Source organism: Octopus bimaculoides, chromosome 1 (assembly GCF_046866305.1).
Source record: "Octopus bimaculoides isolate indiv1 chromosome 1, ASM4686630v1, whole genome shotgun sequence".
Taxonomy (NCBI): domain Eukaryota; kingdom Metazoa; phylum Mollusca; class Cephalopoda; order Octopoda; family Octopodidae; genus Octopus; species Octopus bimaculoides.
Window position 1 is genome coordinate 182,387,818 of NC_142928.1, and position 14,862 is coordinate 182,402,679.

Below are 14,862 nucleotides of genomic sequence, written 5' to 3' on the forward strand. Positions count from 1 at the left end.
GTACATGCACACACATATACTCGCAAAGAGTTGAAATGCTGTTTGATTTTTCTTTTCAGCATTGAATGTTCACCATCCCACTTCCATTGCACAGACACACACACACACACACATTCATATACCTCCCTTTTACATACACACACATATACTCAGAGTTGAAACGCTGTTTGATTTTTTTCACCATAAAATTTCTATCATCCCACTACCAGTTTCCCATCACCCCTTCCTTCCTTATTCATCTATCACCCCTTCCTTTCTCATTCATATGTTGTGATGGAGAAAAACACAAGAGTATTATTATAGTCGATGTTTGTGTTAAGACATGCTAGAGAGAGAGAGAGAGTTTGCGTGTGTATGTGTGCATGAAGATGTGTCAGTGTATGTTTATGCCAATATAAATGCTTCAAAGTGTAGCAACGTGTTGATATAAGAATGAGTGACTGAGTAAAGACATGTTAGTAAATATGTGAAGATACGTCAGTGTGTATATTGAGATGTGTGTGTGAGAGCATGTTGCTGAATATAAATAACGTCAAAGTATGTAAATACTTTTGTTAGTATGCATGCGTGTGTGAACAAGGGAAAAGAGTGTGGCTTTATGCAGGGCTGTTTTGAGGTATGTGCGCGCTAGAAAGTTATCCAGGGGCATCACAGGTTTAGGGACCCAATTCAGATCTGTGCAAGTTATGGCTTGCTGTCAATAATTAAATACGAGATGACCCAGCACACTGATATACCCAAGGGCTTATGAAGCTGCTAAGAAAGCCCTGTGTATATGCATGTGTGTGTATGTGAGAGAGAGAGGGAGTGAGCATGTATGTCAAGACATGGTAGTGTGAGTGAAGATATGATAGTGTATGTTTATGTCAAAGCATGTAAATAATGCTTTTACTGTGTTTGAGAGTGAAAGAGAGGGGGGGGGGAGCGGATGGGTGGATGTTGTGAAGATTTGTGTAAATGCTTGTGTCAAATGCATTAGTGTGTGTGTGTGTGTGTGTGTGAGAGAAGCAGAGAGTGGATGGGTGGGTATTGTGAAGACCTGAGTAAATGCTTGTGCCAAAGCGTATCAGTGTGTGTGTGTGTGTGTCTCAGAGAGAGAGAGGGAGAGTATGTGTTTGTGTCTCTATGTGCAAAAGTGTAAGTCTATATACACATGCAGTTGTGTATGTATATGTGAGTGCATGTGTACCTGTTCCAGAAAGTGTTACATTTTGTCCTATCATCAAACCCAGACAATCATAGTAAAATTTGACTGTGGAAAAGTACTTACCACTAGCACAGTGGCACACATATGCAAACCCTTTCTCTTTACATGTTCCACCATTCTTACAAGGAGAACCCTTACAATAATCGATTTTCGACTCACAATCAATGCCTTCGTATCCTGAAAGAAAATTTTAAAAAACATAAATTGACAGGTGACTGAGACCATTGGTGATATGTTGTGCTTGGCAAGACTTGTCAAGCCAAGTGAGATCATAGTTGTGGCTGCTGCTAGTGTCATGTAAATCAGGGGTTTTCAAACTGTGGTCCGCGGATCACAGGGGGTCCGTGGACAGCAAATACTTTTTATGGGCAATTTGATTTTATATGTTTTTTAATCGAAATCTTTTAATTGACAATAAACCTATTTGTTAAATACTGTTAAATAAATAAATGTAAAAATATATGTTATTTTAAGCAAATATTCATGTATAAATTTCATAAGCGTTTATAAGGGAGGTCCCTAAGGTAAAGCCTGAAATATAAAGGGGTCCGCAAGTCAAAAAGTTTGAAAACCCCTGATGTAAATGACACCCATGAAATCATAGTCATGACCATTGCCGGTGCTATGTAAATGGCACTTGTGCCGGTGTTACGTAAATGGCACTTGTGCCGGTGGCACATAAAAAGTACTCATTACATTCTCAGAGTGGTTGGCATTAGGAAGGGCATCCAGCTGTAGAAACCATGCCAAATCAGACTGGAACCTGGTGTAACCCTCCGGCTTACCAATTCCAGTCAAGCCGTCTAACCCATGCCAGCATGGAAAGCTGACTCTAAATGATGATATGATAAATTAAGTAAAATCCAGTTCTTTTAACTGATGCTGGTGCCACATATAAAGCACCCATGCCAGTGCCATGTAAAAGACACCCAGTACACACTGTAAAGTGGTTAGTGTGAGGAAGGGCATCCAGCCATAGAAAGCATACCAAAACTGAGGCTTGAGGAGCTCTCCAGCTGGCCAGCTCCCATCAAACCATTCAACTTATGCCTGCATGGAAAACAGACATTAAATGATGATAATGATGATCATCATCATCGTCATTTAACGTCCACTTTCCATGCTAGCATGGGTTGGACGATTTGACTGAGGACTGGTGGAACCAGATGGCTACACCAGGCTCCAATCTGATTTGACAGAGTTTCTACAGCTGGATGCCCTTCCTAATGCCAACCACTCTGAGAGTGTAGTGGGTGCTTTTACGTGCCACCCACACGAAGGCCAGTCAGGCGGTACTGGCAACGGCCACGCTCGAAATGGTGTATTTTACGTGCCACCCGCACAGGAGCCAGTTCAGCGGCAGGCTGCTATTTCTAACAAATTGAACAGCCACATACAAGTTCACACGCTGGCTTCTATTTATAAATGTTACCCACCTTGAGAAACACTGCTTTACAGCTTCATAGAGTTGACTGATGAAACTCAGAAACACTGGTTCAAATTTTGGAACAAGGCCAGAAAACATTAACCTTCGATGCCATGCAGGTGGCACCTTATAATTGCAATGTGGACTTTTTAAACTATTCGGCCATGTTAACTGTGAAACATTACCAAAGGAGAAGCCACCTCTACTACCTCGTTTCATTAACTATTAGGTCAGAAATACCATCACAGCCATTAATAAACATAGGAAAACAACAACAGCTTACCCTGAGTGCAATTACAAACATAGCCAGTCAAGTCAGCATTATTTGAACAGTTTCCCCTTCCACTACAGGTAGTATTCTCACAGAAATCTGTCTTAATTTCACATTCTTTTCCTTCAAAGCCTTGATCACATGAGCAGTTGAAAACTTCAAAAGTCTGGAGTAGAAGAAGAAAATATATAAATAAATAAATAAATAAATAAATGAGTAAATAGATAGATAAATAAATTAATTAATCAAAGAAACTATTTTTAATGATAAGGACATTTTTGAAATTCCCAAGTGAACAAGAAGATTTCTATAGATTTCATTTCATTTTTTAATTTTATCTAGTTTCAGCTCATGAGCTGTGGCCATGCTGGGGCATTCTTTTACTAGTTTCAGTCGTCTGATTGCAGCCATGCTGGAGTACCACCTTCAGTCAAACAAATCAACACCAGGACTTATTCTTTGTAAGCTCAGTACTTATTCTATTGGTCTCTTTTGCTGAACCGCTAAGTTATTGGAATGTAAACACACCAACATCGGTTGTCAAGTGATGGTGGTGGGAACAAACATAGACACACAAACATATACATACATATATATATATACATATATATATATATATATGTGTGTGTGTGTGTGTGTGTATATCATCATCATCGTTTAACGTCCGCTTTCCATGCTAGCATGGGTTGGACGATTTGACTGAGGACTGGTGAAACCGGATGGCAACACCAGGCTCCAGTCTGATTTGGCAGAGTTTCTACAGCTGGATGCCCTTCCTAACGCCAACCACTCAGAGAGTGTAGTGGGTGCTTTTACGTGTCACCTGCACGAAAACGGCCACGCTCGAAATGGTGTCTTTTATGTGCCACCCGCACAAGCCAGTCCAGGGGCACTGGCAACGATCTCGCTCGAAAATCCTACAGGAGCCAGTCAGGCGGTACTGGCAACGGCCACGCTCAAAATGGTGCATCTCATGTGCCACCCGCACAAGAACCAGTCCAGGGGCACTGGCAACGATCTTACTTGGCTTGCCGGGTCTTCTCACGCACAGCCCATTTCCAAAGGTCTCGGTCCGTAGTCATCGCCTCGGTGAGGCCCAATGTACGAAGGTCTTGCCTCACCACCTCAGCCCAGGTCTTCCTGGGCCTACCTCTTCCACGGGTTCCCTCAACTGTTAGGGTGTGGCACTTTTTCACGCAGCTATCCTCCTCCATTCTCACCACATGTCCATACCAGCGCAATCGTCTCTCTTGCACGCCACAACTGATGCTTCTAATGTTCAGCTTTTCTCTCAAGATACTTACACTCTGACGGGTATTCACATTGACATTACACATCCAACGGAGCATACTGGCTTCATTCCTTGCGAGCTTACGTATGTCCTCAGCAGTTACAGCCCATGTTTCACTGCCATGTAGCATGGTTGTTCGTACGCATGCGTCATACAGTCTGCCTTTTACTCTGAGTGAGAGTCCCTTTGTCGCCAGCAGGGGTAAGAGCTCTCTAAACTTTGCCCAGGCTATTCTTATTCTAGCAGCTACACTTTCAGCGCACCCACCCCCACTACTAACTTGGTCGCCCAGATAGCGGAAGCTATCGACTACCTCTAGTTTTTCACCCTGGAATGAGATAGAAGTTGTTTCCTGTTTGTTTGCAGTCTTTATTGCACCTGAACATCTGCCACAAACAAAAACTAACTTGCTAGTTAACCTGCCTTTGATGTTGCTGCACCTCTTATGTGTCCATAGCTTGCACCGGGTACATCTTATAGAGTTACTACCTACTCCTTTTCTACATACTGAGCAGGGCCATCTACCTGAAGGGGTTTGTGTTTTATCTACCTTCCTACTTATTAGGATTTTGGTTTTAGCTAGGTTGACTCTAAGGCCCTTCAATTCTAGACCTTGCTTCCACACCTGAAACTTCTCCTCTAGTTCTGATAGTGACTCCGCAATTAGGGCAAGGTCATCAGCATAGAGGAGCTCCCAGGGGCAACCTGTCTTGAACTCCTCTGTGATTGCCTGGAGGACTATGGTAAATAATAGGGGGCTGAGGACGGAACCTTGGTGGACCCCTACCTCTACCCGGAATTCATTGCTGTACTCATTTCCAACCCTCACCTTACTGGCCGCATCTCTGTACATGGCTCGCACAGCTCTCACTAGCCATTCTTCTATCCCAAGTTTCCTCATTGACCACCAGATAAGGGATCGGGGGACCCTGTCAAAGGCTTTCTCCATGTCAACGAAAGCCAGGTACAGAGGTTTATCCTTGGCTAGGTATTTCTCTTGCAACTGTCTCACTAGAAATAAGGCATCAGTAGTGCTTTTACCTGGCACGAACCCAAACTGCATCTCATCTAAATTGATTCGCTCCCTAATTAGTTGGGCTATGACCCTCTCTGTAACTTTCATAACCTGATCTAACAGCTTGATGCCTCTGTAATTATTTGTATCTAAAGCGTCCCCTTTACCTTTGTAGCAGTTGACTATGATGCTGCTACACCAGTCATAGGGTATGACTCCTTCGTGTATCACCTGGTTCGTAATACGGGTGACTAGGCTATAGCCAACACTGCCAGATATTTTGAGCATCTCTGCAGTGATTCCTGATGGGCCGGGGGCTTTCCCGGTCTTCATACTCTTAATTGCTTTATCTACCCTGGTACTATCAACTCGGATAGCTGGTCCCTCTATTGGGTCGACATAAGGCAGGCTCTCTTTCTCCCATTCATTCTCTTTATTAAGCAATCTATCGTAGTGGCATCTCCAGACCTCTTTCTTTGCATCCTCATTTAATGCAAGCGTACCATCATCCATGCGAACACATTTCTCTCCTACAACATCACTATTCTCTCTCCTACACTGTCTTGCAACCCGAAATACCTCGAGTCTTTGGTCCTCACGGCGCAGAACATTGGCAAATCTTTCCTTATCTGCTTCCCCTCTGGCTAAATAAACCTGTCGCCTAGCCTCCCTTCTGGCACATTGGTACAATTCCCTGCTACCACCGTTCTTCCAGTCCTTCCAAGCTTGTTTCTTTTGTCTAATAGCCCTGTCTACCTCCTTGTTCCACCACCACGTTACTCTGGGTTGGGAGGGGACCTTACACCACCCACAAATCTGGTCGGTGGCTTTCAACAGGTTGTCCCGCAGAAATCTCCAATTGTCTTCCACGTTGTATGATGCTATATCCCCTTCTATTTCGTTAAATGCTTCAAGTAACTTGTCTCTAAGTCTCTGTCCGTTTGCAGGGTCTTTAAGCTTCCACACCCTTCTTCTCCAAGCCTGTCTAATTCTGGGCACCCATTTTGCCTTGATCCCAAAGTCGCTAACTACTAATCTATGTTGTGGGGTACATTCTTCGCCCGGGTAGGTTTTGGCATTTATAAGCCGCCCTCTTTCCCTATTTCTGGCGAGGATGTAGTCGATTTGGCTAGAGTGTCTGTCGGAGCGGTAGGTGACTAGGTGACTGGCAGGTTTCCTGAAGTTGGTATTGCAGACTATAAGATTGGTTGCATCACAGAACTCCAGCAGTCTGGTTCCCTCCTCGTTGCGGGAACCGAAGCCATAGCCTCCATGTATGCCATGGAAGCCCCCAGCACGACGTCCGACATGACCGTTGAAGTCTCCAGCCACAAAGAGAAGGTCCCTGTCACTCGTCGACGAGGTAGTTTGCAAGAGGGTGTCATAGAATTGGTCTTTCAGACCATCTGGTAGCCCAGGTTGAGGTGCATAGGCTGAGATGACAGTAGCTAATCTATGATGAAGCACTAGTCTGATCTTAAGTACTCTGTCACTTACTCTAACGACCTCGATTACCTTATCCACCCATTTCTCCGCTAGAAGTATTCCTACGCCCCCGACCCCGTCAGTGTTCCCTGCCCAGAAAATCTTGTACCTGTGTTCTTTGCCTGTGAGGAACCTTGCAGAACCTCCTCTCCATCTTACTTCCTGGATGCAGCACATATCTACGCATCTCCGTTCAAGCATCTCAACAATTTCACCAGATCTACCTTTCAGCGTGCCGACGTTGAGAGTGCCAATCCTAACAGTATGGGTGTTGGGGGTGTGGGCCTGTAGCCTGGGAAGAGGAAAAGCAGTGTCGTGTACCTGAAAAGAAAACTTGCAATTGGAAGAATTCATAAGCAAAACATTACCTACAACCTGCAAACATTTCTCAACCTTAATGCGCTACCCAAAGGTAGGGGAGAGGATGGCCAAGGCCACTAGATGGGTTCCGGGAGACAGCCGAGGTTGACAGGATGACAAAGGGATGAACTTCCGGTGGAGGGGGCGGGATGACAGAGGAATGAACTTCCGGTGGAGGGGGTGGGATGACAGAGGAATGAACTTCCGGTGGAGGGGGTGGGATGACAGAGGAATGAACTTCCGGTGGAGGGGTGGGATGACAGAGGAATGAACTTCCGGTGGAGGGGGTGGGATGACAGAGGAATGAACTTCCGGTGGAGGGGTGGGATGACAGAGGAATGAACTTCCGGTGGAGGGGGTGGGATGACAGAGGAATGAACTTCCGGTGGAGGGGGCGGGATGACAGAGGAATGAACTTCCGGTGGAGGGGGTGGGATGGCAGAGGAATGAACTTCCGGTGGAGGGGGTGCGATGACAGAGGAATGAACTTCCGGTGGAGGGGGTGGGATGACAGAGGAATGAACTTCCGGTGGAGGGGGTGGGATGACAGAGGAATGAACTTCCGGTGGAGGGGGTGGGATGACAGAGGAATGAACTTCCGGTGGAGGGGGTGGGATGACAGAGGAATGAACTTCCGGTGGAGGGGGTGGGATGGCAGAGGAATGAACTTCCGGTGGAGGGGGTGGGATGACAGAGGAATGAAACTTCCGGTGGAGGGGGTGGGATGACAGAGGAATGACAGACGAATGAACTTCCGGTGGAGGGGGTGGGAGGGCGGGTTACCGCCAGCGAGTAGAGAGGGCTCTTAATTGTAGATTTTAAATATTTGAGAGACAACAATGCATAAATCGTAATTTTTTTTTAAAAGAGCAATGAATTCTGGGTGATTAGAATATAACGTAGCATGAATTTAGGAAGCTTAGAAAATGAATAAGCATGAATTTAAGACAACAACTGAATTCAATTGAATTTCATGGAGAGAAACAAGAAAGCGCAAGGTATTGAGATGTTTGAGGCCGTAAATAAATAAAAATCTCTATCTTATCTGCATCTTGGGTATTTCGTCGTAGTACGTCAGCTAGATAATTTAGAATGGGTTTCTCATTTATATATAGCCAGAACCTGAAGACCTTAAAGGAAAAACTACGAAGGGGGAGAGAGAGGATGGAGGGGTAGACAGAGGCATGGCGGGAGAAAAGATCATCATCATATATATATATAAAGAGAGAGAGAGAGAGAGAGAGGGAGAGGGGGGACCAGTCAAGCAGCACATCACGCTGTAATTCTTGGGCTGAGAAATCAACACTTAAAAGCCATAATTTTAAGGAGCGATAAGAATTTTTGAATAAAGGAAAATGGGTAGTGGTGGTGGGTAGGTACCGCCAGCGAGTAGAGAGGGCTCTTAATTGTAGATTTTAAATATTTGAGAGACAACAATGCATAAATCGTAATTTTTTTTTAAAAGAGCAATGAATTCTGGGTGATTAGAATATAACGTAGCATGAATTTAGGAAGCTTAGAAAATGAATAAGCATGAATTTAAGACAACAACTGAATTCAATTGAATTTCATGGAGAGAAACAAGAAAGCGCAAGGTATTGAGATGTTTGAGGCCGTAAATAAATAAAAATCTCTATCTTATCTGCATCTTGGGTATTTCGTCGTAGTACGTCAGCTAGATAATTTAGAATGGGTTTCTCATTTATATATAGCCAGAACCTGAAGACCTTAAAGGAAAAACTACGAAGGGGGAGAGAGAGGATGGAGGGGTAGACAGAGGCATGGCGGGAGAAAAGATCATCATCATATATATATATAAAGAGAGAGAGAGAGAGAGAGAGGGAGAGGGGGGACCAGTCAAGCAGCACATCACGCTGTAATTCTTGGGCTGAGAAATATATATATATATATATATATATATATATATATATATATATATATATATATATATATGACGGGCTTGTTTCAGTTTCCATCTACCAAATCCACTCACAAGGCTTTGGTCAGCCCAAGGCTATAGTAGACGAGCAATCCTAATCTTGCAGGCTCATGGGTGCTGGTGCCATGTAAAAAGCACCCAGTACAATCGGTAAAGTGGTTGGCATTAGGAAGGGCATCCAGCCATAGAAACCATGCCTAAACAGACATGCAGCTCTTCAGCTGGCCAGCTCCTGTCAAACCATTGAACACAGATCAGCATGGAAAATGGATGTTAAATGACAATGATGATGGCACACACATGCACTCTCTCCTCACTGATGTAAGTATTGTGGAATTGGTTTCCAATATTGAGATCCACTCTTCTACTTTCTCTGCCTTCATGACCAACTAGCTCACTGCCACATCTAGCCGCACATATTTTAATACAAACAAACCCCACCTCACACATTCTCACAAAAGAATTTCTATCCATTTCTTTGTTAAGATTAAATATTATTCTTACAAAAGCAAGCATGACCATGTATTTAAGAATCTGTGGTTTGGAATTCAGCCTCTTTGCAAATAGTACCCAATACCTTGTGAATGAATTCAGTAGAGAGAAACCATCTAACACATGCCAGCATGGAAAGTGGACATTAAACAATGATGATGATGATGATGGAGGAACACATAATTGAGAGAAAAATGAGTTGGAGTGAAATATGGAAGTGAAGTCGTGTCTGAGTTTTCTGATTTGTTCATCTTACGATGCCTTGCCATCACCTACAAACCTAATTCAGAGAGAATGTAACAGAGAATGATAAATGCAGATACAGGAAAGTTGGAACACTGAAACATATTCTTTCCAACAGTTCACTGGCCTTAGATAGATATACCTGAAATCACAATCTGGTCCTTAAGGTCCTCTTCAATGCCACAAAGAACCAAATTGCTCTCATCAACAGTGGCAAAAAACCACTGAAGAAACCATCCTGAGATTTCATTGTCTTTGTGCATGCAGGACAGCAGATCCGTTTGAAGAAGAAACTTCTTGTGAATGATGAGAAGTGGAACAGCTATTGGGAGGTGGCTGAAAATTTATCAGGGTGCCAAAGATTCTGCCCCATCCCAGTTACAAAGAAACCAGATATTATCATATGGTGTGAGAAAAAGTAAGTAGTAAATCTAGTTGAGTTAATGGTTCCTCATGAAGATAACATGGTTGCCACCTAGACTTGAAAGATCAACTATTATAAACACCTCCTCAAGGAATGTAAAGATGCAGGCTGAAAAGTAGAGCATTTTCAATCGAAGTTGGGTGTATAGGAACCATTGGAAACAGTGAAAGGCAACTGTTGTTGGTGCTAGACCCAATTCATCGTAAAGCAAATACCATCATGGGTGATATCCATGCTTCAATGGAGAAGACAAGCCACTGGATTTGGTTAAAAAGAGACGATGAACGATGGCTAGAAGAATATTGAGTGAAACTTAATAACCAGTTAATCTAGCAAGTGAGGCCTCATCTCAGTAAAGGGAGCCGCTGTGCAGTAATGCCGTTGAGAAGAAGGCTCTAAAATGGTGCACATTCTCTCTTGATAACCTGATAAGGCTGCTAGCATACAGAAAGTAGAGCTTTCAACTGATAACACTTGTATCTGCAAATTGTTTGCAAAAGAAAGATGTATATTATATATATATATATATATATATATATACGGTAAAAGCCCATGTAATTTGTGCACTTGTGTAATTTACACAATTGATTTTCAGGATAAAATTTGTTAAAAAAAAGCTTCTACTCATGTAAAATTCATGCCCAAAAGTTTTCAGAATTGCCGATACAGTCAGGGGAAAAAAGGTTTTCAATTTAGTCGTATTTAGTATAAATTCACTTGCTTATAATTAGATTTCATTAAATTTTCATTAAATAAAAATAATTTCTGTTTAACAGGTATCACATTGAAAGCTATTAAATTACAAAGTGTTTGTGTTGTTTATCATAAACTTTATTTTACATTTCTTGCCCACAAGAGATTATGTCTGATCTTTAGCATACTGCTGTATGTCTTCTCAAATCACAATCACGGGAAAATTTGTTGATAAGAATTACCAACAAAAACACACAGGTATTTCAAATTAAGTTTAAATACCAATAAACAACAGCTTGGATGACACTTTACTCAACTGACAGAGGAAGGTGACTGATCAAACTGATTATGTAAACAGAATTCTTTTCCACCTATTCTTGTTGGAACCTTTGATACGGAGTATTGAAATTTTAATCCCTTTCACAATTATAAAATGTCAAGCAAACTTTAAAATTTGTCATTGCCATTATTGTCAGTGTGAACAGAACTTATGAATCATCTACTGCAAAGGAGAAATTAAATATGTGTTCCATTGCAATAGGTAGAAATTCCAAACAATGTAAAATACAGCCCGGACCTTGTTTACGAACATGAACGTCAGGCTTCAAAAACTAGTTAACCATTTAATAGTTTTAGTTAATTAATACAGAAAAAGAAACCATTATACCATCTAGCATAAATAAAAGTCAACTTCATTATGCATAGTTAAGCCATTATTTTTTTCTGTAAAAACCTATTCTGACATTAAACGAGTCAACTTCTGGTATGAATTTTTAGGTTTTTTTTTACATATTTTTTCAACAAAAATTCTGGAAACAATCTATTCATGTAATTTACATACATCCTAAAGTTCATTTTTATTTTTGCAAAATAAAGTGCGTAAATTACATGGGTTTTTACAGAATATAAAAAACCAATCTAAAGTACGAGTGTCCTATTCAGAAAAAGATTTTTTTACACGTGTTTAACTCCATAAAAACTAGAGATAAGTATTGGTTTCTGTGTTATTTGTGGTTAGTGAAAGGAAATATTAAAAAAAACTGTTTACTGAAGTAGCAACAAAACTTACCTTTCCAAAATTGTCTGTGTAATTAAGATAATTGCAAGTTCCATTTTTACAATTAGTTTTGGTGCATGTTTCGTTGATCTGAAATGATGACAAAACAAAATTTTAATGTTTTAATAAATGAAAACAACAATAAACAATAATAAATAGATTTTAAAGTCAATTTGAAATTTATTTGTTCTTTGTTTAAAACCAAAGTGGTTTTAAAACTACCGAGGTAGACTGAGCCCAAAGTTTGTGGTAAATTTTATGGTGTAAGAAAGAATACTCCTAGCAAGTGTATGGTTGGCTGTGGATTCCCGACAAATATCCATTCCTGTTATATTAATCATTAATACTTCTGGGTTAACTTAGAAGTCATTCAGTCCTTTTCTCTCCTTGCTTATAAATCTGAGTCTTAATGTCTGGCCTGTAGGAGATGAAATTTTGATGTATTGTTAATATCTCCAGGTTTATTGTAAAGTATTTGTGGTTATAATACAAAGCTATAACAGAGAATTAAAAGAGAGGTAAAGAAATGCTTATAATATACAATGAACAAGTAACTACAATACAAAGTAAAGATGTGAATTATTTTATCAGGTAGCTAATAGAAATTGAAAACTGGTGACTGTTGGTGAAAAGACTTAGAAATGTTTGCGTACAAAAGTTTTCAGCAAAAGCATACACAGACGCAAGTATGGCTGTGTGGTAAGTAGCTTGCTTACCAACCACATGGTCCCAGATTCAATCTCACTGTGTGGCACCTTGGGCAAGTGTCTTCTACTATAGCTTCAGGCTGACCAAAGTCTTGGGAGTGGATTTGGTAGATAGAAACTGAAAGGAGCCCATCAAATGTGTGTGTGTGTGTGTGTGTGTGTGTGTATGTATGTATGTAGTGAAAGCGTGTGACTTAGTGGTTAGGGCATTCGGCTCACAAACATAAGGTCATGAGTTCAATTCCTGGCGATACGTTGTCTTTGAGCAAGACACTTTATTTCATGTTGCTCCAGTCCACTCAGCTGGCAAAAATGAGAAGTACCTGTATTTCAAAGGGCGAGCCTAGTAACACTCTGTGTCATGCAGAGTCTCCCTGAGAACTACATTAAGGGTACACGTGTGTGTGGAGTGCTCAGCCACTTGCATGTTAATTTCACGAGCAGGCTGTTCCATTGATTGTATCAGCTGGGACCCTCATCGTCGTAACCAACAGAGTGCTCCGTTTCATATATATATATATATATATATATATATATATATATATATATATATATATATATATATATATATATATATAAAAGATAATAAGAGTGAAAAAACTACAGAAGGCTTGTGTTACATGGTTAAAGTATATATTTAAATTATGTCAGAAAAATGTTAGAAAAATGTTAGAAAATCTTTTTGGTATATAAACATTGTATTATATATATATATATATACACATATAGGTATGGTTGTGTGTTAAGAAGCTTACTTCCCAATCACATGATTCAGTCCCACTGTGTGGTAACTCTGGCAAGTGTTTTCTACTATAGCCTCAGGCTGACCAAAGCCTTGTGAGAGAATTTGGTAGATGGAAACTGAAAGAAGCCTGTCATATATGTGAGTGTGTGTGTGTCTGTTTGTCTCCCCATTACTGCTTGACAACCAGTATTGGTATGTTTATGTCACTGTAACTTAGCAGTTTGGCAAAAGAGACCGATAGAATAACTACCAGGCTTCAAAAAAAAAAAAAAGAAATACTGGGTGAGAGTGGGGAGGGGGCGATTCATTCAACAAAAAATTCTTTAAGGTGGTGCCCCAGCATAGCCACAGTCAAATGACTGAAACAAGTAAAAGATAAAACCTTTAGAATAATAAAAAGAAAGAATGGCCATAATTCAATCAACAAATGGAAATTAGTACTGTGACCTCATTATCAAGAATACAATGTTGGTATTAAGAAAAGATAGGATTACTAGTATATAAGAATGTCTATTAAATTCAATAAGTCTGAGTCCCTTAGATTACAGAATATCAGGGGTTGGCTACGAGATAACAATACTTGTGTGGATCACCATTATTATAAAACTAGATTCAGCAGGTAGCGATGAATAATAGTCTCCTATGAAGCTATATGAAGGGGTGTGGCTTTAGGTCAAAGAAAATATAGGAGGATCAGTTAATTATGATTTTATCCAACACATTCCCCTCTCAGATTCACACATTCACTGCAGCAGTCCTTCAATTTTTCTAAGCCGAACTAAAAAATAATCAACCACTTCAGTGGAACATAATTTTTTTTAGCTCAACTGGTCTTCCTTTATTCAACATTATCCCAAAAGAAATCAAAGAAGAAAATGACCCTGTGACATTCAAATGTTACCTCGGCAAATTCCCCCAAGAAATACCAGACAAACCACAAATCTCTGAAATACATTTCAGCAGACAACCCCATACTCCAGTAGGCTATGGTGTCCCTCAATATTACTTAAAAAAAACAAACAAACTTAAGGTGATACTATTAAGTTAGACATGACCTGGGCCAACAATGGCCCAAACCTATCTTGTTACCTGAGCGATAGATTCTTTTATGGACCTACATTTGAGAGGAACATCAGTAAGTCAGTCTTCCTACATACCCTTTTACAATCACATACAGCAGGAAGTAGAAAATTAAAACAAATACAATCACCAAGTCAAAATGCCCAACCCAGCCAAATCTTGAAACTAAAGTTCAAATTACAAACCAAGTAAACAACTGTAAATGGTAAAAATCTTAAGTTTCATGATATGACACAATCAAGTGTCTCACTTGAAAACTTCTTGACATTTTATCTACACATGAAGCTAGTATGCTCCACCTGATGTGTAATGTCAGTATGCATACATGACAAAGTGTAAGCGTCCTGAGAGAAAAGTTGAACATTAGAAGCATCAGTTGTGGTATGCAAGAGAGACAACGGCACTGGTATGGTCATGTGATGCATAT

At 40.7% G+C, this 14,862-nt stretch overlaps 1 protein-coding gene across 8 annotated transcripts in view; it reads right to left on the reverse strand.

The window, feature by feature from the left end:
• The window catches only part of LOC106873032 (protein crumbs), a 207,477-nt gene that overhangs the window by 20,233 nt on the left and 172,382 nt on the right, over window positions 1-14,862 (reverse strand). For all 8 annotated transcript variants that reach the window (XM_089363381.1, XM_052972968.2, XM_089363392.1 and 5 more), the window contains 3 exons: window positions 11,916-11,993; window positions 2,917-3,070; window positions 1,271-1,384 (listed from right to left, as the gene is read on the reverse strand). In XM_089363381.1, coding sequence (XP_089219507.1) covers window positions 1,271-1,384; window positions 2,917-3,070; window positions 11,916-11,993 — 346 coding nt within the window. The remainder of the gene's footprint in view (window positions 1-1,270; window positions 1,385-2,916; window positions 3,071-11,915; window positions 11,994-14,862) is intronic.